The 26,214-nt window shown below is 37.1% G+C and overlaps 1 protein-coding gene and 1 long non-coding RNA gene across 6 annotated transcripts in view; one reads left to right on the top strand and one right to left on the bottom strand.

The window, feature by feature from the left end:
• Ptprq (protein tyrosine phosphatase, receptor type, Q) overlaps positions 1 to 10,506 on the top strand; it is a 182,376-nt gene extending 171,870 nt beyond the window's left edge. Inside the window, exons 42-45 of the mRNA NM_022925.2 lie at positions 735 to 883; positions 1,445 to 1,580; positions 6,891 to 7,014; positions 7,504 to 10,506. Of these exons, the coding sequence (NP_075214.2) occupies positions 735 to 883; positions 1,445 to 1,580; positions 6,891 to 7,014; positions 7,504 to 7,541 (447 nt within the window). The 3' untranslated portion in view covers positions 7,542 to 10,506. The remainder of the gene's footprint in view (positions 1 to 734; positions 884 to 1,444; positions 1,581 to 6,890; positions 7,015 to 7,503) is intronic.
• LOC120093580 (uncharacterized) overlaps positions 1 to 26,214 on the bottom strand; it is a 201,325-nt gene that overhangs the window by 171,618 nt on the left and 3,493 nt on the right. The window lies entirely within an intron of this gene.

The raw sequence follows: 26,214 nt of genomic DNA, 5'->3' as shown, positions 1-26,214 counted from the left end.
TAGGCTGGTTAGCCAATGAGCTTCAGTGGTCCACTTGTCTCTGACTCTGCCTGCCCACTGCCACAGTATTGGCTTTACAGAAATATGTCACCATGCCCGGCTATTCATGTAGATGCTAGGGCTCTGAGAGCTGTTTCTCATGTTTCTCATGCCTCTTCATTTTCTTCTTAATCCAGAACTACCAGAGAAGAGACCGTATCAGCGGCAACTGTATTTTTATATAGCTACCTCTTCACATATGGCCTTTCCTTTTCTGACATACTAGACACTCAACGCCCTTGTTTTATATAGATAATATATTTATGTACTTGTACTATGTAAAAAATTTTTTCAAAATCTAATCCCTGCAGAATTTCATGTTACCATTGCAGCCTGTTTTATGATCGGTATTTAAATCTGTTTGAAGCTCTTTTACTGATACCATTCACACAGAAATTTATAACCTACCATAACACACATTTTCTCGTTTTTCTTCTCTTATCTTGTGCTGGGAATTGAACCCAGAGTCTTCTGTGTGCTAAGCAAAAACTCTGCCGCTGGGCTATATCAACAGCATCAATCCTGTTCATTACAACAGTGAATGATCTCATTAGAAATTATGTGAGCGGAATTTGTTCTGGTTAGTAAGAGGTCGCCTTTATGAAGTACCCGTGAATGTTAAGACATTGGCCACCTCTGTCCGGCCTATTCACTTTCAGTCACGTTTTCACTCACTCATCTGCCAACTTGTCTAGCATGGAGACTGCATGACTGTCCGGCAGTGTAACTTCACTGGTTGGCCTGAGCATGGGGTTCCTGAAAACACCACCCCTTTGATTCACTTTGTGAAGTTGGTGCGAACAAGCAGAGCACATGACACCACCCCTATGGTTGTGCATTGCAGGTGAGTAAGATGCTATGGACGTCATCAAATGCTTGGAGTGCTCTACTGTCTGATGACACCTTGCTGTATTCATGATGCGATTTCATTTTCTTATAGAAGATGGATTTCGATTCATCTCAGATTATAACTTCTAAGCATTTTATTGGCTAGGATAAACCAGAATGGAGCTTACTAAAAGTCCAAATGGCTGAAGAGTAGTGACAGGTTCATGTGTCGCAAAGCAAAGTTAAATCTCTTTCAGTACAGAAGCCTCTAAATCGTTTAAAAACCCCAGCCCATCAGTTGGCATGTGTGTGTGTGTTTCTGATAAAAAGCAACAGAACAAAGCATTTTCCTTTACCTAAACATAGTTTTGATAAATATCAATATCTTTTTGATAAATATCAATATCAATCTTGATAAAGATCAATATCCAGAGACTCTCCAAATAACAACGTAAGCCCCAGATAAGAAGAGAGATTTTCTCAGAATGTATCTGTATCATACATCACTGTTGTCTACACTACCAACATGACTCAGCCTTTGCTGACAAATGCCCCCACAATCTTGTCCTCCTTTCAGCGCTGGGGTTGGAAGAACAGGAGTTTTCATTGCTCTGGACCACTTAACACAGCACATAAATGACCATGACTTTGTGGACATATATGGACTAGTAGCTGAACTGAGGAGCGAGAGAATGTGCATGGTGCAGAACCTGGTAAGATACCTCAGCTGACACTCAATTCTTGGTTGCCAGCCCTAGCATGTATACAAGGGAGCCTCTTCCTGACACAGCCCGCATCGTGACAAACTGTTTTCCTCTATTATAAACGTCAAATGAGGGGAAGAAGGTGAAGATTATAGGAGGACTAAAGATATGCCTGGGTACTTTCACTGACTGTACATCCTAATTAGGGCTGCTGGTGGGTGTGTAAAAAAACAACTTACAATGCAGCTTAGTACTTAACACTTAGCGACTTTGAAAAGTGTAGGAAATAAATTCAAAGAGATTTCTTCAAAATGCGCTAAAAGCTACAGTTGGAAGAAAATGACTAAAATATTGAGTTTAATGAGTTTTCATGTGTATTTCATTTGTATGAATTTATGTCTGTCACATATTAGTATTAGTGATTATTGCAGTGTGTTATCAGCTGAATAACTAGTAATTTTTACTTACTAATTTGGATAAGATAGCTATAATACAGTTTTTTTATCATTAATGAACTACACAGTATAATGGAAATGAGACCAATGGTCACAAGATGCCTGTTATGTCCCTAGTAGCATATCAGATCCTTTACATATATTGTTTCATGTAGTCTCCAAATATCAGTCTAGGTTTTACTGGCTCTATTTTATATGCAAGGAAGCAGTAGTTCCCAGAAGGGAAGTGATATTCCAAGCAGTTAAAACTAAGATTCAACTTTTCATCTCTTTAACTAAAACATACAAGGTGCTCCAGTCTATTTCTCTTCGCTGGACTTTATACACGATATAAATACCAGATTTTTCTACCAGTAAATGCAAAGATCTTTCACATCCATGTTTTCCAAAGTATAAGCTGAAATACCAGTGTTACCAAACTTCTCAAAATCCGAGAAATCAGAGCTGTTGCTAAGTGTGAGGAAGGAACCGACTTTTGAATGCAGAAGGTCTCAGAGCCCTTAAGCGACTGTGCGTTGACAATACCACATGAAGGTTTATTTTTTGCAACATTTCTACCACTTGGGGTGACTCTCAGTATTTTTGGACCGCAGAGATGTGATGCTACGCCATGTTGCATTACCTGTCTTAGGAAACTGATGCCATCGGCCTCAGATGCCCAGCACTTATTGGGAGAAATGTTTTAAGTATTTAAATCCAGCACAAGTTATTTCTGTTTTCCACAAATAAATTATTCACTTATGTGAATAACGAAGTCTGAGCAAAGTAAGAAATTATAAACCATGAAAGAGCAAGTAGGGAGGGAACACTTCTCTAAAGCTTATGCCAATCGCAATCGTTTGGGTTTCATATAAGCACATAGTTTCTTAAGAGAAACAATATGGAAGAATATTCCTTAAGCATACTTTAAGTTAGTTATAATGAGATGGATCGGCAGTTAAGAGCACTGACTGTGGAGGCCATGGACTCAATTCCAAGCACCTACAACCTTCTGTAACTCAAGTTTCAGAGAAGCCAACACCTTTTTAGGATTTCCTTGGGCACTGAACACACTTCGTGTGCAGACATATAGGGAGGAAATATTCATACATATTGAATAAAATAAAGGTTTAAGAAGAAGTTATAAGTTTTTTGCGTGTCTTATTATAGTATTAATGTTAATGGTGCTGTTATTTTTACCTTGTGATACGGTACAATATTGCTTTAGAAGCTCAAAAAATGCCATTGTTCATTGGAGCTTGTATGTAAACTATATGTTTTAACCTCTAGTGTTTTGTAGGGATCATTCACTGCCACTCCAATTCTGGAAGGACCAGCTAGCTAAAACTAGATCACGCCCATATCCATCCCCTTGTGTGTGTGCTGATGGGGGAGCAAGTGGGTTAAGTACCAGTCTTCCCTCAAACTGCTCCAGAGACAGGAAATGACACGTGATATGAGCTGCCTTCCTGAGTCTACTACCTAGATAGTCCACAGATCCCCAAACTCAAAAGCACTATTCATTTGGTTTAATTTTTACATCACTGATTAATTTAGATAAAACAACTTTGGACAAGTTTAAACTTACTATTATCGCAGTGTGTAACACATTTATAGACATGAAATCCCCACCACCATGTCCTCATAAATTTATTTTCTATAATTCTAAATTCAGTAATTCTTTAAAATGCTATCCTCATTTTCTATAATTATTATCCACAATCACATATACACACATATACACACATATACACACATGCAAAGACATACACACATGCACACACATACATACACACACATATACAGACACACACACACACACACACACACACACACACACCACTTCTGAGTCCAATTAGTGTTGTGTGTGTATGTGAACATGGGCTTAGAGATAACCAATGAAACTTTGGCAATCTTAAGGAAAACTGACTCCCTTTCCCTCCGCAGCCATTGAGTGTCTGTAACTCTTTAGCCTTCTGAGCCTTTCACCCCATCATAACATGTTGTTATGGTAAAAGACAGCATATGCATTTTCTAGTAAGGCCTACAAATCAGATGGTTGCTCCTTATCCTGGGATCTTATAAGGACTCCAATGTCAACCCAAACTCTTAGCCATGATAAAAAGCTCAATTTCCCTCTTAATTTTAGTTTAAAATAGAAATAACGATAGAAAGCAAACTAACACTTTTCTTCTCAAATCCTTAATTAAGGGTAAACACTGGCATCGAACAGTATTGACAGAATTAGTAGTTGGATCTCTTGCCTAGGACAGAGTGGATTCCTGATTGTTTCCTGGATTCCTTCTTCAAACAAGAAGCATTGAATCACTTGCCAGACTTTGCAACTTTGTGAACAGTGTGTTCAATCAAGAACAATTAAAAAAAATAGTCCCAGTTTAGTACTTGATATATGTTATGGACTTCTTGCATCATATATGTTAGCCAGCTGGAGTAAACACAGGTTGGATAGGTGAACAGAGTGTTCAAAGTTTCCCAATTACTTACATGGAACGTTTCACAGTCAGAACTGAGTTCAGAATCGAGCTCCAGTGATTTTGGGCTCTGAGACTTGGAGCTGTTTTCCTTTACCGAGCTTTATCACTTACACAAGGGGGCTATCTATCAGCGCTGAGTAAAAACAAATATCTATAAAGCACCAGGCATCATGTCCAGGATGCAGTGCGTGTCCTACAAGATTTCCCTGCATCCCACCCTTACAGAAAATCAGTGCTTCGAAGCTCTCATCTGTCTTAGTTACCTGACGGTCTACCCTATCTAGCTTTTCTCTGCAATAAAAAACAACAGGAAAGAAGGACTAAATCCTGTCTCCGGTCCTTATAAAATGGTGTTGCCTTGCTTGAAGAGCCATGGCTTATCTTCTTCTGTTGCACCGAGGAGTGATTTCAGTTTCTCTGAGGGATGGTCCCGTTTGGCATGCACTGCAGTAAGTGAATATAGGAGTAGGAAGGCAGGAAGCTCAGCGACATCCTGCCACTGAAAGTCACCAAAGGGACCCAGATCATAGCTAAGAGAAAGAGACATCCAAATGGCCGCTCTGAGAGAAGGATCTGAAGCATCATTACATCCTGAAATACTCTTGATGCCTTGATTAATGGTCGATGTGGATTAGTTTCTTTCCTGCTTTGAGTTCTCCTGGAAGTTAGCTGGCATAAACTCATACGGTAGAAGGAAAAATAACTGATGATACTTTTGGTACATATTTTATGTGTGTTATGTCCTTTAAATCTCCCAGCACAGGTTTTGTGATTCCTGGAACCAGGGAATTGAGCATCAGGAAAAGAAATAAATTCTTAAGGTGGTATAGTATGGTTGTTAAAGGTAGAAACACCAATTTTCATGACATTTCCCTGCTTCTTGGCAATAACACACAAGAAGGTTCTTGGAGCCCACAGGACCGTCTCATAGCTTGGCTTGCTCTCCCGGCAGAGTTTCCAGTCATCATTATCTCTAGCAGGGAAGATGAGTTCCTGACAGCTCAAAGCCTCCAATATCAAATGCGACTTCAAGATCAAGTGTGCTTTTGAAAGATCCAAAAATTCATGAGCATAAATCATTTTTTAAAATAAGTGTGTTGTGTTGATTTCTATTAATAATGTTATTCACTTCATCCTATAAGTTTGAGGAACATAGTCGTTATGACATGGGACATCCTGAAAAACTTGGTAGAATTGGTATTCCCTGACTGGACTTCATATCTTAACAAAGCCAAAGACAATTTGATCATCTGTGAGTACGAAACTTGATCTCTAATGACTTTTTCATGTTCTCTAAATTACATCTGCCCTCAAATGGTAAAAATTGGGTAGCTGCAAAACTCAAATGAGATCAAGCAAACAAATATTTATTACACAATTGCTGTGCTCCAGGAACTGTTATTGCCGATTGGAATTTAGCACTAAATATCAAAGCGTTCTCATAGAGATGCCCTTCTGGTGGTGAAGCTTTACTGGAAAGGTTTTGGAGTCCACAAAGAAATACATATTGCTAATAGTGGTAAAAAAAAAAATTCCAGCAGAGAAACTCCGCTGGAAAACTTCCAAAAGCATTTCAAAACATTACGTTAACTGATATGAATGTTAACCATTTAAAGTTATCATTTTTAAGAGTTTTCTCAAAATCAGCTTTATACATATTTACTAAGACATTTAATGATAATTCTTTTAATACCAGGTATATTCTGTAGGGAAGAGTAGGCACAGGTTAAAATAGATACTTTCATAGTCTCAACAACGTTGCGGCAATGCCAACAGGTTGGCATTGGCTTTAACCATGATACTGGGTTCAGTCTTGCAGTTGGAACATTAGAAATCTTTGTCCGGTGCTCATGTGTTAAGATACTTCAATGGCCAACCAGTACTCACAAATTAAGAAACAGTCTTTGGCATTGGGCCAGACCAATGTCCCAGTGATTAGCAGAATTACCAAATATATTTTAAAAGTGTTATTTGGTACATGAAAATGCTCACTCATAACATTCACAAGTAAATATAATATTTGTCTTTAAAAGAAAGGTATTTTTAAATACGCAGAAATGACCAAATTGTGTCTTTTTGGAAAAAGGAAGCTGAAATGTAGATATTTCATACAGCACACAGCTGCTTTTTCATACGCCAAGACAGAATATATTAATACTTGGTATTTAGTGGCAACTATCTAATGAAACAGCCTCTTGAGCCATTAAGAAGCCACATGAATTGGCAAAATCTTATGATGGAAAAGAAGAAAATAATTTGTAAACTATAATTCTGTTTCTAACTCCACATGTGTCAGATTCAGTCCATCTTCCATGATAACCTATAACCTACTTTATAAGAAACATCGACACCCTGTCGTTCACGTCAGTGTTTTTTCCTTTGTTGTCCAGGCACAGTACATCTTCTTACACCAGTGCATTCTGGATCTTTTATCAAATAAAGGAGGTCATCAGCCCGTCTGTTTTGTTAACTACTCCACACTTCAGAAGATGGACTCTTTGGATGCCATGGAAGGTGGGCAGACACAGGGCACACACAATTCACTAGTTTACTGTCTACGGCAGGACTGTTAACTTCAGCATAACTACAATTACTAAAATGTCGGAGAAGCTAGTTGAGTACCTATATCGTGTTTTTTATTTCATTAATACCTACGGTGAGATAATAGCTTTTGCAGTCTTGATCATGTTTTACCATTAAAAATCCAACAATTCAGGGGTTGGGGATTTAGCTCAGTGGTAGAGCGATTGCTTAGGAAGCGCAAGGCCCTGGGTTCGGTCCCCAGCTCCGAAAAAAAGAACCAAAAAAAAAAAAAAAAATCCAACAATTCATGGTGGGGGAAAAGAGGCCATGAATTTGAAAAAAAAAAGCAAAGGAAGTATGTGGGGGTGGGGTGGGATGTTGAGGGCCAATAAGGAAGGCAGAAATGATATAAGTATAACCCCCAAAATACCTTTGCACTGTTAACTACAACTGTCTTTGACATTTTACTATCTGCTGTAGGTGATGTTGAGCTTGAATGGGAAGAAACTACCATGTAAAATTTGGACCAAAGATTACAACAGGAGGATAGAATTTTCAGATCCCAGGAGCCAACATTATCCCTCTTGCTTCTGAATTGGACTGGGCAAAGGAAATCTTTATGCTTCCCGGACCATGCCTCACTGACTGGGCTGACTGTTTTATGGACGGATGGTTGTAGGAAAATGCTCATATAAGATAGTCATTTGTTTTATATAGAATTAAATATTATGTAATTAAAATGTTTAAGAAAATACATCATACAAATTTTCGAGGTCCTCAAGTCTTCTTGAAATAAGCCAAATATAAAATTATGATTATTTCATAGCGTACTTGTTTCAGAATACATTTTCCCTACGTATTGGGTTTCACTTTGAACAAAAGCTGTAGATGTTAATTTGGTAGTGTTATTTTGGCCTCCAGGCTGCTGATGTTTCTTATGGACGACTTCCAAGACTGTCATAATGATCTGCACTTCCACGCACGCCCCTGGGTTTTGAATCCTCTGTTTTATGAGTGTCGAGATATCATCTACTGATCCCGAACAGCTGAACAGTAACCTCGTGACACTGCAGAGACCGCTCGCCCTTTATTCTGCACACAGTAGCTCTCCGAGAAAACTTTAGGCTATTTAAATAGTACTGTGATCTCAAGTTTGCAAAAAGAAAAAGAAAATTTCAAAGTACAGCCTCACATAGGAAGTTATGCAGTACCATTCTAGCCTGCCTACACTGGCACACCAACAGGCACAGGTTGCACCCACTCTTGTTTTGGAATACAGAGTCGAGTGAATCAGAGTCCTTGTCAGCCAGATTTACACTCAACACTAACAGTTTTGAAGAGTTTCTGAGTAGAAATGTATAAAAAAGACAGTAAAGCCCTTCAGTGTGTCTGTCGCACGTGTGGAAGCTGATGAATGGCATGCCTCTGTGGTGACAACAGAAACTTCCTCATAGATGACACTGAATAACCTGACGTCATATCTGAGGAAGAATACTTAGTACGACTTAAAGAAATTCACAAGGCTGGAGCAAATCAGACATTTAAAATATAAAATCATTTTAACTCCCTTCTCTCTGCATAATAATGTACATAATTTAACTGTACGAAATTGTTTTGTCAAAGAGTCAAATTCGTAATAACTAAATAGTATCCATTATCCTAATTCTGTGATAAAAACTATGCCTTGTGCTTTATTTCTGCCGAACTATGCATACAGACAATGTGAGCACTAATAGAAATGAATATTGATGAGTTGGGTTACCTTGAAGCATGATTAAAATATTAATTAAATTTTATATGTATTATGACATCAACAATTATATCATATTATAGATATTACATATTAATATAAAATCATTTCTATATTAGAACAACATAATTGCAATTTATATGCTGCATGTAATTCACATAAAATTGCTTCCAAAGGCATCTTCAGAAATTAATATTGATATAGAATTCCAAGCAATTAAATATTTTATTCTAAAAAGCAGTATCGATAAGTTCGAAATTTGCATGCTGTTTTTTTTTACGAAAAGCATAGACAAATGAATAGCAACTCCAACTCCAATCAGCATGTTTATGCAATTGAAAGTTACAGAAAGCAATGATGACAATGAGGAGAGGTCTAAGAGGTTCGAGTCTCACTAAAGTCTCTCCTGGTAATATATGGCAGGCAACAGGGTTTTTGTGTTTATGGAAGTAGCCAATGAAAAGTTCTGATTGGGTTTACTTTTAAATATAGTAAATAATAATGGTGATGGTGGTAAGAATAAAGAAAAATATATAATTTGGTTCAAAGGCCAGATCATGTTCTATGATATCTGAAAAATAGATTCATGAGAATAGCTTTCCTGGGTTACCCAGTGTGCTCAAATGTGAGTGTTCACAAAGCAACTGAGTAATACCAGCTCTCTTCTATAACGGCTCTGACTGAGCTGTAACATCTTAGTAAGTCACCTGCAGATTATTTTAAAATGGAAAGCCTCTTCGCTGAAAATAAGAGAGTCATGAGAATCACTTTTGCTTATACTCCAAGTATATCACCGTCCACCTCAACCCATATTCTAAATAAGAGTGAATCTATAGAAGACAGTGTGGCTAGAATAGTTTCAGATCTCCTACAAATTAGTGAAGATGATTTTCAAAAGGACTTGAATTCTTCACCAGAAAACAATATGCAAGTTGTTATATCTGCACAGCTTAGTAATACATCAAGAGATTTTAACCGGGAGTAGATGGATAGACAAATGGCTTCCTAATTAGATTGTGGAAGGGCCCATGTAGATAGTAGTTCTACAGGTGGCTACTGAGTGTGAATTAAAATGAACACCTGTAGCCTTTTTAGATCCAGTTTGTCAAAGTTCATCGACACATTTGTACAGTAAATGAGCAACATGTGTTTCATAGGAGGCAAATGAAACTGGAGCCTCTCTGAATGGTTCGCCAGAGACCGGAGCAGCTGTGGGTAGTGCCTTTCACGCTGCACTTAAATGCACCGTTTTTTCCCTGTTACTTTATAGGAAACGTACATAATCAGTCTTTTGCAAAAATACTAATTAAACTTTGACCTCTGCATGAAAGGACAAGCCACACTCTGCAAACTACACCAAACACTTGAATTTTAAAATGGAATTTCTGTCCAGCAGAGTATCTGGTAAGCTCGTGCAGTCATTGGGATAACCAAGTCTATTTACAAGGTCTTTCAGGAAATTCAAAGTAACGTTTTTAAGAGAATTGGAGTGCAAAATGACTTGAACTACTCAAGTAAATGATACTAATAATTGAAACTTTAACGTTGTTAGGCATAAACTCAACAAAATACCTATCTTTTTAAAATAAAGAGTATTTGAGGATAAATGATTTGTTGAATATGCAGTTTCCAGGGAGTAAAGCATCTAGTGTATCTACTTCTGGAGATAGTCTAATGTTTATGATTATACACATGAAATGTTTTGAAACATAAAATAAACTTTACAGAGTTAGCTCTTTTCAGGCTGTCTTATCTGTAATGTAAAAATAGACCACATTATAACGAAGAAAATAAAACTTTTGATATTTATTTTAATTAATAAGCCAAGAAAAACTTTAACGATATCACATTAATAGTATCCAGTGTAGAACTACAAAATGTTGGACATGTGAAAAGTTTATAGCCCATAACTAGATAAATTATCGATTAATAGAAACTGAAAATATAACCAATAAGGCTAAACATCCTATTTAAGGATTGTATTGAATTTTATGATTATGGTTTCATATTTGTTTATATGTTTCACATGGACAGATTGAATAGAAAATGCTAACACATGAATTTGATTTCTACTGAATAAGACCATGGATATCTTCATAAACGAGTGACCAAAAACATGCTAAAGGAATGTTTGTATTTAAATAAAATATCTAGACACATACATGGTGTAAAATTGTGATTTGGAAAACGAGTTGAGAAATTTTTCACTTTAGATGACTTTAACTTGACGTTAAAAATGGCTAAAATATTGTCCTTTGAAAATAAAACTAATGTAGTAGGAAGTCTTCAAGTATGTCATTGTCCTCTGTTAATAAGACTATGCTTGCAAAGCCACATCCTACTCCAATGTAATGTCATATTTGCTGAAGTTATTTGTAGATTGGAAAGTCAACTGGGTGCTTTATAGAGCTTTTCACAATATTTATATCATCATTCTATGTAATCCTTACCAAATCATTTAAGCTTTTCTAGGTCCTATGTAATAGTTAAAGATAATAAAATATTAATTGTTGTCCCTTAGTTCGCATTTAAAGGTGAGTGTTGAATTTAAACCCTAGATCCTCATAGTTGAAAATATCCTATGGCTCTCTGCAGGTATCTCTTTAAGTCACATAGATGGCCTGCCTTGAATGATGTGAAATGTCCATTATGAAGGAAAAGCACAATTATGCCATGTCCCAATGTCCAGTTAGCTGAACAGAGACTCTCTGCTAGCCACAATAAAACAACACAAGGATAACTGTAGCCATGAGGCCTTTTATTCCAGAAAATGCATCACTCTGGGATGAAACACGATACGTTAATGTTAATGAAAAACCGTACCACATTCTAGGAGACAGGACTATATTTGAGACATATGAATTCTTTCAAAATTGACTTGTAAATTATTAAAACTGTTTTCTAAATTCAAAATTCTGAGTCTGTTTTTTGAAAGAGTAGAAAATTACCCGAGGCTTGAATAGAAATCTGAGCCCTTAGTAAAACTAGACTTTCCCCAACAAAATTCTAAAGTTTGAAATACCAAAATAAAACACATGACAGTGGAAAACTCCCGAGTCCTTTTTAAATTAAGAAGCCAATGAAACACAGTTTAAAATGTTTCACTAACAACATAAGACATCTAACAATGAATTACCTAATGTAGGAAAATGCATGTGATCAATAACCACAATCGTGACACATTAATAAAACAGATGCTGTAGGGCTGTATATATGACTGAGCGTTCAAAAGAATACTTTCTTGTCTTGCAGAGGACCCAAGTTTGATTCCCAGAACCCATATCAGGAGACTCATCCTGCTGTATCTCCAATCCAGGAACCTAAGATTTCTGGCCTCTGTGGGCATCTGCACTCACGTGCACACATGCACACACAGGCAAATATGCACACGCACACAAATAAAATTTTAAAAAAATCATAAAGCCCAGATGCTATGTTATTTACCCTTTCTTTGGCTGTGATGAAATGCCATGACGCACAGTTTAAGGAAGAAAGAGCTTACTTGGGTTCACAGTTTGAGGGTACAGTCCATCTTGGTGGGTTAAGTCATGGCGGCAGGAACCTGAGAAGGCAGCTGGTCACAGTATCCACCAAAAGCAGAGAATGGTGAATGCTGGTGCTCAGCTAGCTTTCTCCTTTGTATATACTCCAGGGCCCAAGTTCAGAGGATCATGCTGCCTACTTTCAGGGTGAATATTCCCATCTCAGTCAACCTATATAGGTAATAACTAAAATGTGGCCAGAGGCCTGCCTTTAGGTTATTTTAGATCTTGTATAGCTGATCATGTTAACCATCAAAGACAGATAAATGTAGTAAATAAAAAAATATTTTTAATATAGCTGTTGAAAGTTTGATAATAGACAGGGAATATGAACGTTACTGGAAAATAAAAAGACTATTATAAAGAGACTATATTTGTTAAATTGGTATTTTTCCTTTTTATTAATTTGATTTAATCTTTATCAATTTATATGTGTATGGAGTAAATTCTGCCGATCTTGCCTTCCCACTCCTTATCTCTGCAAACAGCCTTTTAAACTCATAAAGAGCAAAGCCCTCATCAATCTTCCTAACTGACTGGGTTTAGATGAAATTCATCTGCAGATACAGAGAGACTTATTCAGATTTTTCTAAATCTTCAGTTAAATACTGAACTCTTTTTAGAGCTCTGTCTATGAGGCTCACAGTCAATCCACCAATTTTGTTATCTGTTATCTCCCACCCATAACAGCTGCAATGAACTGTGTAACCCAGTCTTTATGACCACAGTTCATTGGTTCTGGAGCTGAGGTGGGCCTTCTAGAGCACTAAGTACCTAGAGAAATCATGAGCCTGCCAAACACTTGATGGGTGGCATACACACACACACACACACACACACACACACCATACACCTCACACACACACACACCAAGGAGAAGAGGAGGAGAAGAAGAAGCTTTTAATGATGAAAACTATAATATCCAATGTTGGGATTTATAAAATTAAGAGTATATTACACATTGCAGAACAGAAGGAATGTTCATAAACTTTAATATTTTAGAAATTATCAAGAAAAATAAAAAACAAACATTTAGAAAAGCCAACATTCCTCATATACACACACACATACATACACACACACATAAACATACACACACACATAAACACACACATACACACATACACACATGCATCACAAGTCCTATGATTTATTGAAAAGAAATTAAACTATAATTACAAGAAAGGACCTGCTTAACTGATCTTGGTAGCTTTATTTATAATAACTAAAAAATAGAGAAATCAAGTGTTTACCACTGGCAATAGACAAAAGAATTGTGGTTTATTTATGAAATGAAGTGTAACTTGGTAGTAAAATACTACTAAACTATTGATGAATAGTTCAAGAATAGAGAATTTCCAAAAGCAGGCCCAGGTAACAAAATAGATAAATAAGAATACTTATATCTGATTTGTATGTAGTTTGGGGATATGTCAAACTAATTTATAATATGAAAAACAAATGTTTATGTGAGCTGGGTAATGTAAAAACTAAATGTACCAACTGTTAAAATTCTTAAGTTACATTTCTTAAGTTACAAGAAATGTGAAGAATGATGAATCAGTTTCTCCTTGGATGGGGTAATGTTTATGGGGAACTCTATGTGCAAAATGCATTACACTATAGTGCATTTTACTTCATGTAAATTGTATAAATAAATAAAGTAGAACACATTAAAGAACAGACAATCAAATATTGAAAAGATATTTAAAGTTTGTCTGTTACTTATGTACAACTTGTGACATACCATCCTAAAGGAAACATAAATTCTTGAGTGGAAAAAGTTACAACTTCTACTGTGAGGGAGGATAGAGTTCAGGAGATTGCATAGAATGTAATTGGGAAACTACACAAGGATTCCCAAGTCATTTCTAATTCTCTCTCTCTCCCTCTCCCTCTCTCTGATGTGAAGGACATTTGACTGCATTATTGGATTTGATGGATTAAGTTACAAGTAAAGTCGTTCATTCTGTATAGGTTTCTTTTTAATTTAAAATATTTCCTAATGAGCATAGACACAAGATCATTTATCCAGAAGCAAAGTTGTTAATCTCAGAGAAGGTGTGGAAAGGTGGTTCTAAGAGGATTGGGTGCTTCAGACGGTAAAGGGAGAGGGAGATGTTTCCTTCAAAGCTGCACAATAGATTTATGAGAATAGCATAGTGGCTTTAATTGATAATGTATCAGATTCTGGCAACATATAGATCTTGGGTGTTTGCTGTAGTCACCACAAAAGTATCTCACCATGTGTGCTACTGTAGTTGGTAATTACTTGGATTTAACTATTCCACAACGTACATGGATTCTGGAACATTTGGTACATGACAATTGCATACAATTTTATTTTACATTTAATAAAGGTATCATTTTAGAAATTGTGAAATAACAAATATTTAATAATCATTAAAAGTGAATAATTTTATATACTATTGAGCTGTTGGAATAAATCATATGAAATGTCTATGGATTTTTTTCACAAATATATTATAGTTCCATGCTAGCATGGTTGTGCAAGTTAAATGTGAGAAAATTATTAATTTACACTTGTTATTTACTTATTCCATTTCCATAGGTATTTCTATTAAACAACTGATACTTTAAATATTAAATATGGTACTTGACAGAGTCCAAGTACTTTCCAGAAAGAGCATTTAATGGCTACAGAATATTTATAATGTCTGAGTTTCCATAGCCGAGATGGTGCATTTACTCACTAGATTCCCATGAACATATATTCATCAGAGTGTAGTTTGTTCATAAAGTTAATGGACAGTAAGCAGATTAGTATCGATGCCATAGTCTATTAAAAGAGTTGTACACTGTTAAAGAATATACTTAAATGGTGTTATGAATCTATATGTAAAACAAACTGTTATGATTATATGAGTCATAAGTAACCTTGTAGAACCACTACCAAGTCTAGGAAGTTTTCTGAAACATGTATAAGAATTGACTCATCTTGTGACAGTTCTTATGATGAGGCTCTATTATTTCCCTTTCACACTCATAAAGCCTCATGGTCACAGGGAGCCATGATTTCCACCATACCCTGCTGTGTTACATTGAGACCACCATGGAGATGACCACACCTCTGTTCCTACCAGCTTTTAATTATTACACACACATGAACACTAACCCGTGCTCAAAGCAGATGCTCTTGGGTATTGTTTGTTGTTGAGGTTTGGCCTTGCTGTTTATTGTAATGCTAAGTGTGTGCCCCCAAGACCTGGAGTATGCACACACAGCCAAATGACACCATGTGCATGTGACCCTGCCCCCAAGTTATTTCTGATTGGTAAATAAAGATGCCAACAGCCAATCACTGGGACAAAGAGACATAGGTAAAGTTTAGGACTCCTGGGCTTGGGGTCAGAAGAGGTCTATGCGGAAAGGAAGGTGAGGGACGAATGGAGGACAAGCTGCTATGGATTAGGTGAGCCATGAAAGCAGGCCCTGAGGACTGACCAATTAGAGTTATAAGCAGCTCAAATAAAACATCGTAAGCAATAACTCAGGGTTATTAATAGGAAAGTAGATTTTAATAACAGAGAGGGTAGATATCTGGCCAGCTTGAGTGCCGATTAAGGCTTATTGTAAATATAAAGATTGTGTGTGTGTTTTATCAGGGAACTGAATGATCGAGGAAGGCTAGAAATCCTGGATTGGGGTGAAAATTTTCTACAACAGTTTATGGTGATCTGTGTAGTTAGATTGCCTCACAGGGCCAATGCCAGTGCAGCCTTCGCACTGAGATATCTAGTTCATTTCCCGTAATCTATGTATTATATTGTATCACACAGTCAATGATGATACAGTCTTTGTATTTAGATATCTTGTTCATTATCCTTTCTATTGTGTGCTGCCTCTTCTGAATTATGTTTGGTCCTGACCAAGCCATATTATTTACTATGTAAATCTCTACAGCTTTTTGTCATATGTATGCCCCTCATACACAGCTCTGGTAATTTCATTGATCTCTTCAGTAACTCTTCATTGCCCATTGAATTAAACATACGTTAAAAATTACCTTTCCTGTAGTACTACCTCTGTTTTTCTGGACCAGTGCTTCTCAATTTCCATAATGCTGTAGCCCTTTAATACAGTTCCACATATTGTAGTGACCCCTCCAACCATAAAATTGTTTCCGTTGCTACTTCATAACTATGATTTTGCTACTGTTATGAATTGTAAGGTAAATACCTATGTTTTCAAATAGTCCTAGGTGACCCCCGTGAAAGGGTCATTTGACCCCCATGGTTGAGAACTACTGATCTAGACTTAAGTCAAATTGGTTTAGGAATAGAGAAGTACAGAAGTTGGTTACAATATTGCAATTGGACTAGAGGGGCAAGTCCTGGCCTTCTGTTGCTTGCTAAACTGTACCCTTCACATTTCCAATCCAGACATTCACTGCCACATTTCTTTCACATTTCTCAGTACCCTTGAGGCATTTTTCCCATGATCTTCTCTAATGGAATTTACTATTCTCCATCTGTTTGCTTCTTGTAATCGTGAACAAAAAGTTTCTTGTAGTTTTACCTGTGTCTCATTCAACATAATTACATAGGAAAGAGGAATGTAAACATATAAGGCTGAAAATTCACTCTTGCAGAAGTGCAATAACTTGCCCACATGCTCACATATTTTTGGAGCAACACTTGAATGTTAAAATAATTATCATTTTGGTCAGAGAGAAAAACATTTCTGGATCAATAATAAACAAGGATGATGGGAAGCTAGGAAAACTGTCATCTAGTACTATACTGATCGATTGTTCAGATCTATCAGTTATTCAGATTAAGAAACAGAACTTGAAACTATCTAAAACCTTAAGCAACAGAAGCTGACAAAAGAGGAGTTCTGTGTGATTGAGCAATTTATAGTTCCACAATGATCTGTGTTGTTTACACCAAAAAAGCAACTTCCCATTTGACAGAATTGTAGATGCACCAAAATCAAAAGCTATATTCTTAACATTGTTTTAACTATATTTTTATTTATGTGAATGGGTATTTTGCCTCCATGTATGGCTGAACACCACACATGTATAGTACCAGCAAAGGCCCAAAGAGGTTGGATCCCCTGGGACTGGACTTACATATGGTTGTCAGCTCCCATGGGCATACTGGGAATGACCCTGGGCCCTTAGTAACAGCACCCAGTGCTTGTTAACTGCTTAGCTGTCTCTACAGCCACAACAGCTAAAGTCTTAAGTGTTCTTAATACTCGTACATAAACAAATTTCATTAACAGCTTGACAGTATGTATCTGTAACTGTATATGGTATATATGATGTATATGATAAGGTATATGATGTACATGATGTATATGTGTATAAGTATACTCTCTGTGGCCCAAAGGCAATTTTTTCTCTTTATCACACTATCTTTACATCTTAAAGAGGCAGAAATAAATGGGGATTTAGCATCTCCTTTTCAAATGGTCTTGTCAAAACTAATGACTCAAAACCAGGATGAGACAGTATCAAGTTATCCCCAAACAAGATAGCCCTGTGTGTTAGACAGGTGCTGGAGATAGAAAGGCAGGCCCGGAATGAGTTGCCAGTGTGCACATGCGTAGAGGCTGACACCAGGTCCAGAGATTACAGTAATGAGCAACAGGTGGCAAACCAGGGTAGCGGGTCACTTGAGAGGCGCTTGGTAAGAGGTAGTGTATCATAACAGACAGGTGAAGCAAGGCTAAAAAGAGTTGGAGAATTGGCACTATGCTGATCCAAGTAAAGCCGGGGGCACAGAAGTGGGTCAGCAGGGAGTAGGACTCTGCCCACCAGCTAGATTTGGGGGTAGCTCTTTTCTCAGTATACACCGAAGAAGCCTGGCAGAGTTCAACATCTGCTCGACTTCTGCATCCTCATACATTTGCACATAGATATATACACATAGCCTTCACAGTGACTGAGCATCAAATTAGTGTGAGAGAATGAATGTATAAATAAACTTAGATATTAAAGTATACTGGAGAGATTTTAAAGTACTCAAGAGATCTAGGTTTATGGCTAACCTAATCAATACGATAATAAACAGAAATGACAGGAGGCAAAGTTGCCAGTAGTTACTATGAAAATATTACATCCTAGAAGATAAAATAAATAAACTGTAAAACTGTATAAATAATTCAGGCTGAAAAATAAATATATTCCAGCCATAAATGGCCATCTATCAAAAAGAGACAAGTTAATTCACTGACAGTAGCCAAAATATAAAACACAAGGGGTTAAACTCATCTATAATTTCTGAAGAAAATTGCAGATCAGGGGAAATTTTAAAATACTTTTTTAGTTCACTGAAACCTGTTTTACAGTTATATAATAGTATTGGGGAACACAATTTTTCTCTTATTATTTCATAGGGCGAATATGTCCATTAAAATAGTTTTGAGTTGTCTTAAGGTCTATTAAAATATTTTCTGGCTATAAATCCAAGACATTGTGAGTACAAATATTGAAGCCCACTAAGAGGTAAGGATGAAGGTTTCCCACAGGGAGTTGTTCTTCCTCAGGAGCCAAAAGGTCCCAGAAGGTGAGAAGTTGGTAAGAGTCGGCTTTCAAGAGTGTTGTGGAGAGTGGGTAAGGTAACATCACATCCTGGGTTCCGACTAGACAGGCAAAACAATGATACATTGATACATGTATCATTGGAGGAACATTAGTGATGACAAAAACTCAGGAGTTGGATGACTGACTAAGGATAAGAACCCACCACTAGATAGATGGCGGAGCACTTGGGAGGCATAGGTAGGTGGATCTCTGTGAGATTGGAGGCAGCCTGGTTTACAGTGTGAATTCCAGGCACAGAAACCCTATCTCAGAAAACAAAAACAAATAAACACCAACAAAAACCCAACCATACAAACAAACAAGCAAAACAACAACAAAAGAAGTAGTGAACAGAAAGAGGAAGAGCAGGAAAAGGAGAGAGAGAAAGAGAAAGGAAGGAAGGAAGGAAGGAGGGAGGGAGGGAGGGAAGGAAGGAAGGAAGGAAGGAAGGAAGGAAGGAAGGAAGGAAGGAAGGAAGGAACCCCACTGTGCTTTTAGAACAAGCAGTTGGTAAACACGCTGTGTGGCCTCTAATTGGTATTCTGTGATTGAGCCTTAATAGCCATACTTCTATCAAAAGCTCTGTTTTTAGCAACAAAAGAGAAGTCTTATTATAAAATATATTTTCAATAGGTAATTCCCAAAGGTTTCGTAAAAGCTGCAAGAACTTCTATTGAAATAGAAACTGTAAATTTTTTCAAAGACAGTAAATAAATATTAAGTGTTTCACTGATTTAGATATGAATTTGGAAGGCAAACTGCCAACACAAGTGAGACAACTACAAAATAAAAATAAATACTTAACAGGTGATATTGATACTTCTTCTCAGAGAAAATAAAATTTTGAAAAATAGTCTCATCCATTTCCTTGCAAAGATTGAGCCGTGTAAATTTTAAATGGGATAGTCTTTTCATCTGAATGAATGATTGTCTGCATCTTATATAGCTAGTGTGAACAAATAAGCATTGGGTGGTGATGGGTGAGTGGCAAAATATGAATAACCATAGATCCAGAATCTGCTACTGGTATGAACCTGATGAGAAGACATTTAAGACAGCTGGGTAAGCTGTGATAATCCACACTCCACATTTCCTTATGTGGAAACAAACAATTATGCTCCAGCTTTCTATGATTCACTTTTTCTTCATATTTGGTTCAAGGACCAAGCCCTCTTAAAGAACTTTCCTACTAGCAATTTGGCTCAATATTAGAGGTGTTAGATTCAATCCTCATCACCATAGATCAATGATAGGGAGATGATAGATAGATAGATAGATAGATAGATAGATAGATAGATAGATAGATAGATAGATAGACAGACAGATAGATGAACAGGTAGGTTCATTGATTGAAGTCAATGATAGATAGGTAGATGACACATAGATAGATAGATAGATAGATAGATAGATAGATAGATAGATAGATAGATAGATAGACACTTTACCCTAAAGCAGTTTTCTGTTAAAGCAGATATATTGAATGATCAAGACAATTGTGAATTATGTTTGATTTTTTAAGTCCTTCAATTTTTGAAAGGGTCGATCTTAGTAGCAGCCTAGTTGCCAATTTGGACTCAAAATGACTTCACAGCTCCACTTTTCCCCTTCTAGCCTTTCCTTTCCCCTGCACTTTCTTTATTTCTGTCTGTATTATTGTTTTTACTCTAATAGATCATACAAAACTCCTGAGTCCCAGTGCTGTCCTGCTACTCACTTCTGAAGTTAGATTTTTTTTTTTGGTTCTTTTTTTTCCGGAGCTGGGGACCGAACCCAGGGCCTTGCGCTTCCTAGGTAAGCGCTCTACCACTGAGCTAAATCCCCAGCCCCCTGAAGCTAGATTTAAATCTGTGCTTCATCACAAAATTTCATGCTAATCCTATAAAATCTTCTACAAGCACACTTCACTTTTTCCTCAAGTTAAGGTTCTTATTATGAAAATGTATTTATAAACTATAAAACACTTTAGGTAATACACTCTGCCAAAAATAGCCTAACAGGATTATCAGAAACCCTCATGATGATTCCAATCATGACTTTAATCTTCAAAAGATATTTATTCCATTGGAAAAATACCTAGGATTTTCTTTAGTCAGAAAACAAAACAAAACAAAAACGAAAATGAAAAAAAAACATTTGGTGAAGTGATGTAGACCAGACACAAGAAAAAACTCTGTTATTAACGTTTTTGAAAAATATTAAAAATGCCAAATCCTCAAAGAGGGAAAAATACAGGTTGGAAATGTGAGACGCCTAGCTATTTTAAAATCATATGTGTAAGACTAAACATTAATATCTGGAGAGAATGGTGCTCCTTTTTTTAAGGCGCAATATTTTCTTGGTGCTATTCTACAGTAGCTGATATTCTGAACAACTAAGCTACATGAATTGATCTGAACCAAACGGTAAAAGAATGTCAAAGCAGCCATACATCACAATTGCAATCACTTCTTAGCACACCAACCATAAAATGATTGCTGCTTTTTGGCAACGCTCAGACGTGAACTTTTCCAGGAATAGCAGGACAAATTGATAAAGTGCACAGCAACCCTTTATTCTTGCATTCCTTCTTTGTGAAGTAATGAGTCTCAGTAACTGAAAACAAAAACTGAGGAGACAAGCGCTTGTGTCATGGGAAAGGCCAGCTACTTGATGGTGCAACTTTGTTTCATTTCCAAATACTGGATGCAACTGCAGCCCTTATTAAATACCGACTATCCTTAACAAGGAGAGGACTTTCTGATTTCAAGTAACACCTAGTGACAGTGACCATCTTCCACAAGGAATAAGATTATTAGCTTCCTGCCTGGGATCTGTTTGGGCTCCCAGTCATCACTGTGAAAAGATCTCACTTGCACAGACTTTTGCTTTCAAAGGGGAAAAAAATCAATTCTGGGAACCAACTGTAATCAGAGATCTCTTGGTGACTCAGCCATGCAGATGGCTGCAGGAAAATGAAGAAATGAAGCTCTTGCACGGATCTACTGTTCTCGTAAGCAATGACTTCTCATGCAGAGGACTGAGTTAGCTCTGCTCACCTATTAAGAGGTCAACCCAACTTTCCCATTTGTAGAGTGTGGGGTGGAGCTGGAGGTAATTTTGCTAATGACTCTAAAGACATGTTGCTGCACATAGCCCCATGAAGGCACAAGAATCTTTGACAAAGAACCGGATCAAAACAGCTGAGAGAAACGAGTAGTCCCATTGGTAGGAAAGTTTTGATAAGTGGGGGTCAGTTCCAAGACGAGTTGAAAGTGAGAAGAGTTGCAGTAATCACACTGAGAGAAACCCTGATTGTATGACTTTATTGAATATCCATCATATCTAGAAATTCTGTTCCTCTTAATCTATGGTGATTTCCATAGAAAAAAAGGAGTGTGTTATGAACACAGCAATACATTGGTTGTTGTTGTTATAATTGTTGTTGTTGTTGTCTGCCCTCAGACTACATAGCTTTAAGTCAATGTACCTACCTTGTGTGAAAATGGAAAGACCTAAACTGGACTGTTTCTAAGTGACTTAGAAATAGGACTAATGTGTTTTATGTTTTAGCCTTTTAAAAGATTGATGTGTGGAATTAATTCTCTTCATTCTCGTCAACTACTACAAAAATAGTAATCCAAGTACTCTTCTTGATTATTAGACCTGATTAAAGAGTGACTAAGGCTAGCTGAAATTTTGAAATACATTCCATATCATCTTTGAAAGATAATGTACAAAGTGGAAGGTGCTATATGAAAGGAAGTTGACGGTAAGGTTCTTATGAGTGACTCACATGATGATGTGCTGTGTTTAACGCAGTGGAATCATGTTCATAAACCAAATATGTGCATGTGATTGGACCGCAGTTAACGTTCTTTGAGGTTATCAAAGTTATAGGTATCTTTTAAAAGTTAAACTTGCTCCTTGGAAAGATCCTAGAAAACCTTCTTGTAGAATCGTGCAGACTGCGAGGAGCAGAATCTCTAGATACCACGATATTGCGTGTACTTATGTCCTCTATGTTCTACTTTTCTTTATAGCCATTGACCACATTTGAATGTTGACATCTCGATAATTGAAAAAGATCATGATATCCTGAAAGCATGCTCTACTCAATTGAGAAAGATGTTCCTCTAGGTGGTCTGTAGCTTTTGGTCAGATGTTCAGAGTATCCTTAGTTCTGGATCCATACACTTCCTATCTACTAGGACCCGCTACTCATCCACAGCCCTGACCCTGTGATTTCTGGAAGTAGGCTGGAGTGATGGGGAAGAGAGCATAGACATATGCCCTGTGACCAAGGACTTGAATTACACTGTCCCCTGACATCACATTTCCCTCTATCTTCACTGTTTCAAAACATTGTTTTCTACAAAAACCTAGAAAGGATGAAATAAATGTTGTACTTGGAAAGCACTGTTGAAAACATTTCAATACAAGTTCTATGACTCTTATTAATTCAGAGTTAAATTATAGATGCTTTACAAGGTATAAGTACGTACACATATTATTGGTTTTCGTTCCACTCTCTTTAAAAGCAGCAACTCTCAAACCTTGCACGATTATCTAAGTTTTTTTTTTAAGTCCCGAGATAGCTTATACTTAATTACAGAAAATAAAAACATCAATGGGAGTGTGTCGGCAATGTAACAAAATATTATTCTTACATTGTGAGTTTACAGAGCAAAACTTCTCTCACACCTAAATATCTAGCACTAGTCGTGAAATCAGAGAGGATCTTGTCACTTTGTGATGAGTGTGATGTGCTGTCCATTTGATGTCTACACAAATTTCCGGATTGCATGCAGTCAAACTTTTTATAAGCTTTAGTATTTTTTAAATCACGTACCTACAAACTAAATATCGAAAATATCTTGCTTTCTCAAAGCAATGGGAGATGTAAATCTGAATAAATGATTAAGCGACTATTTCCCACACTGGTAAGAAGCTTTATGGAATAGTGTGTTTGTACAGTGGTGACTATTTGTCACAGTTGGCTCTGACCCCAGCATTCAAGCACCAAGCAAATTGGGCAATATGTCATAAGGGGCCAGTTGGGGGGCAGTAACAAAATACTTGGATAACCATTCTATACCAGAGACATCTGCTTATCTTAGCAAGACAGTAACTCCAGGCATCTCTATAACCTAGATATTGTAAACATCATAATTCATGCATTTAGAAGATGTAAGCAACCTAGAAACTCTACACATCTGACACATTTTAACCGTGAGCAGCAACATGCCAACATATTCATGTACTACTTCAAGAAGGCAACATAGTTAAATAAAAATTATGTAGCATAAAATTTCGCACACAGTAGTAAACAAAATTCTGTTCATAGAATTTATTTGGATGATAGATCTATTTTGTCCTTTCTAATTGGAGACTGCATAATGCACCATTAATTATGATGAGCTATGTGTTTGACATTGTAGAACGGCTTCGATGAAATTCTTTTAATCTTTGAAACAATCTTATGACATGATGCTATCGTTTTAAGATCTAGCTAATTGAAACTTAGAGAAAGTGTTTTGCTTATTCAAGGTCAAATGAAGGCCCTAAAACTTCCCCTTTAATACCAAACTTCACATTTGCAATTTACAGTAATTCTTAAAGGAAAAGCTTTCTTTGTGTATCGTGCACATTGCACATTATTCTCCTAAATGAACAAACACGTGGACACATCTGCAGTGTTTTTCTGGACATAGAAGTTTCTTCTGATGGCTTCAAGACAGCCCCAGTTATGGAAGTTTCAGGCACGAATCCTAAGCACCTACTCAGAGCTAAGCAAATCTATGTTGATCTGTAACTCACCCAAAAGAAATAGTCTGGAAAAACACTGATGGTTCACAGATTTTTAATCTTAAATTTAGAAATACAGATCCGTGAGAATACGTTGTTCTCAGGGATAAGTCGCTATTATCTTCCTGAAAACCATGCCTCCAAAGAAGAGACAGGCAGCATAAGGGTTGGTGCATAAATGGAACACTGACTGGTAGGAGCCTGTGTCCCTAAAGGGTGATGAGAGCAAGGAGTGACGTGTTCTATGAAAGACCTAGAGAGTAGCTTCCAGGGGCCCCTTCCTCTGGGCTTCATGACTACAGTGTCCCCTATCTAGGTCCTACCCCATTTCTTTGCATAACTTTGGAAGGGTAGAGCTGTGGATTTTCATATCTTTCCTTTCCTCTGCTTGGTTGAAGCCCTTCCCCCCATGTCCCCAGAAGTGACTCAAATGTTCTCTCAGTGTGTAAGTGCAACGCTATTTTTAACCATCGTGTTTGGGAATCTCTGAGCACACATTGCTGGCAGCTTAAGTAAGCTCCGGGTGCTCAGGGTTCATATTTCTCAGTGTCCGCAAGTTTGAGGCAAGGCTGATTCTGAGTATTGCCTTTTACTCACAGACCTGCTGCTTTCCCTTTCTTCCCCAGGGCCAATCATCCATGTTTCTCCAGATTAGTCTTAACGTTCTGTCCATTTTTCTGCTCCATTCTACTCAAGTTTCCTTTCATTTTGTTCCATCGTTAGCCCTGAGGTCTATCTTCTCAGCTAGTAATTTCTCTGAATCCAGTTACATAATAATGTAGCCCCAACCCCAAGTGGTAGCCCACGGAAACTTCTTTAACTGACTCTTCATCTGTTCTCTGTGGCAACCGCTTCTTTGAACTTCTTCCTACACTCACTGCCGTGCCAGAACAGTTTTCCAAAATCCTCAACTTCTCTTCTCAGAAATATCAACCTAACATCTTAAAACCTCTGTCCCTAAATCATTCCTCCTCATATTTCCTGCTCTGAGAGTCTTTACTGTTGCATACCCTGAAGGGATGGTATTCTCCTTCAAAGTTCTTAGCTATTCGCTTCTGTGTGTTTTAGCCACTGTCACTGTCCCCAGTAAACTGAAATTTACTACGTATAATACTTTCACTTTGATATCTTTAAAAAAGACCTCCAAATTTATCTAAAGCATGTTCTGTGCAAGATTTTACAAATCTATTTGGGATGATGAATGTATTTAGTTCAATTAAAGCCTCGTGAATCAATCGGGACTAGTCTTGATAGTTCCTGAGTAAACACTGTAGAATATGCACACAGCATGTGTGCGATATTATTTAATGTCAAATGCTAACAGTAAACTTATAAGATATCACTAAGTCTCGTGAAGAAAAAAAACAGTCAAACAACAGCAAAAATGAAGGCTTGGAAGTCCTAAGAACTCTTGCTCCAATGATTCTCTTTCCTCCCACAATACTCAACCTTCTTAAAAGCACATAGTTAAAATCTGCCACTTACCACATTATCCATAGACATTTTCTTCCTTCTCTTTTTCAATAAAATTCTTTTTTTAAAGATTTATTTATTACATA

The sequence above is a fragment of the Rattus norvegicus genome, chromosome 7, assembly GCF_036323735.1.
Source record: "Rattus norvegicus strain BN/NHsdMcwi chromosome 7, GRCr8, whole genome shotgun sequence".
In the NCBI taxonomy this organism is placed as follows: Eukaryota; Metazoa; Chordata; class Mammalia; order Rodentia; family Muridae; genus Rattus; species Rattus norvegicus.
Note: the sequence above shows the minus strand (reverse complement) of the source record. Positions and strands in the feature narration are given on the sequence as shown.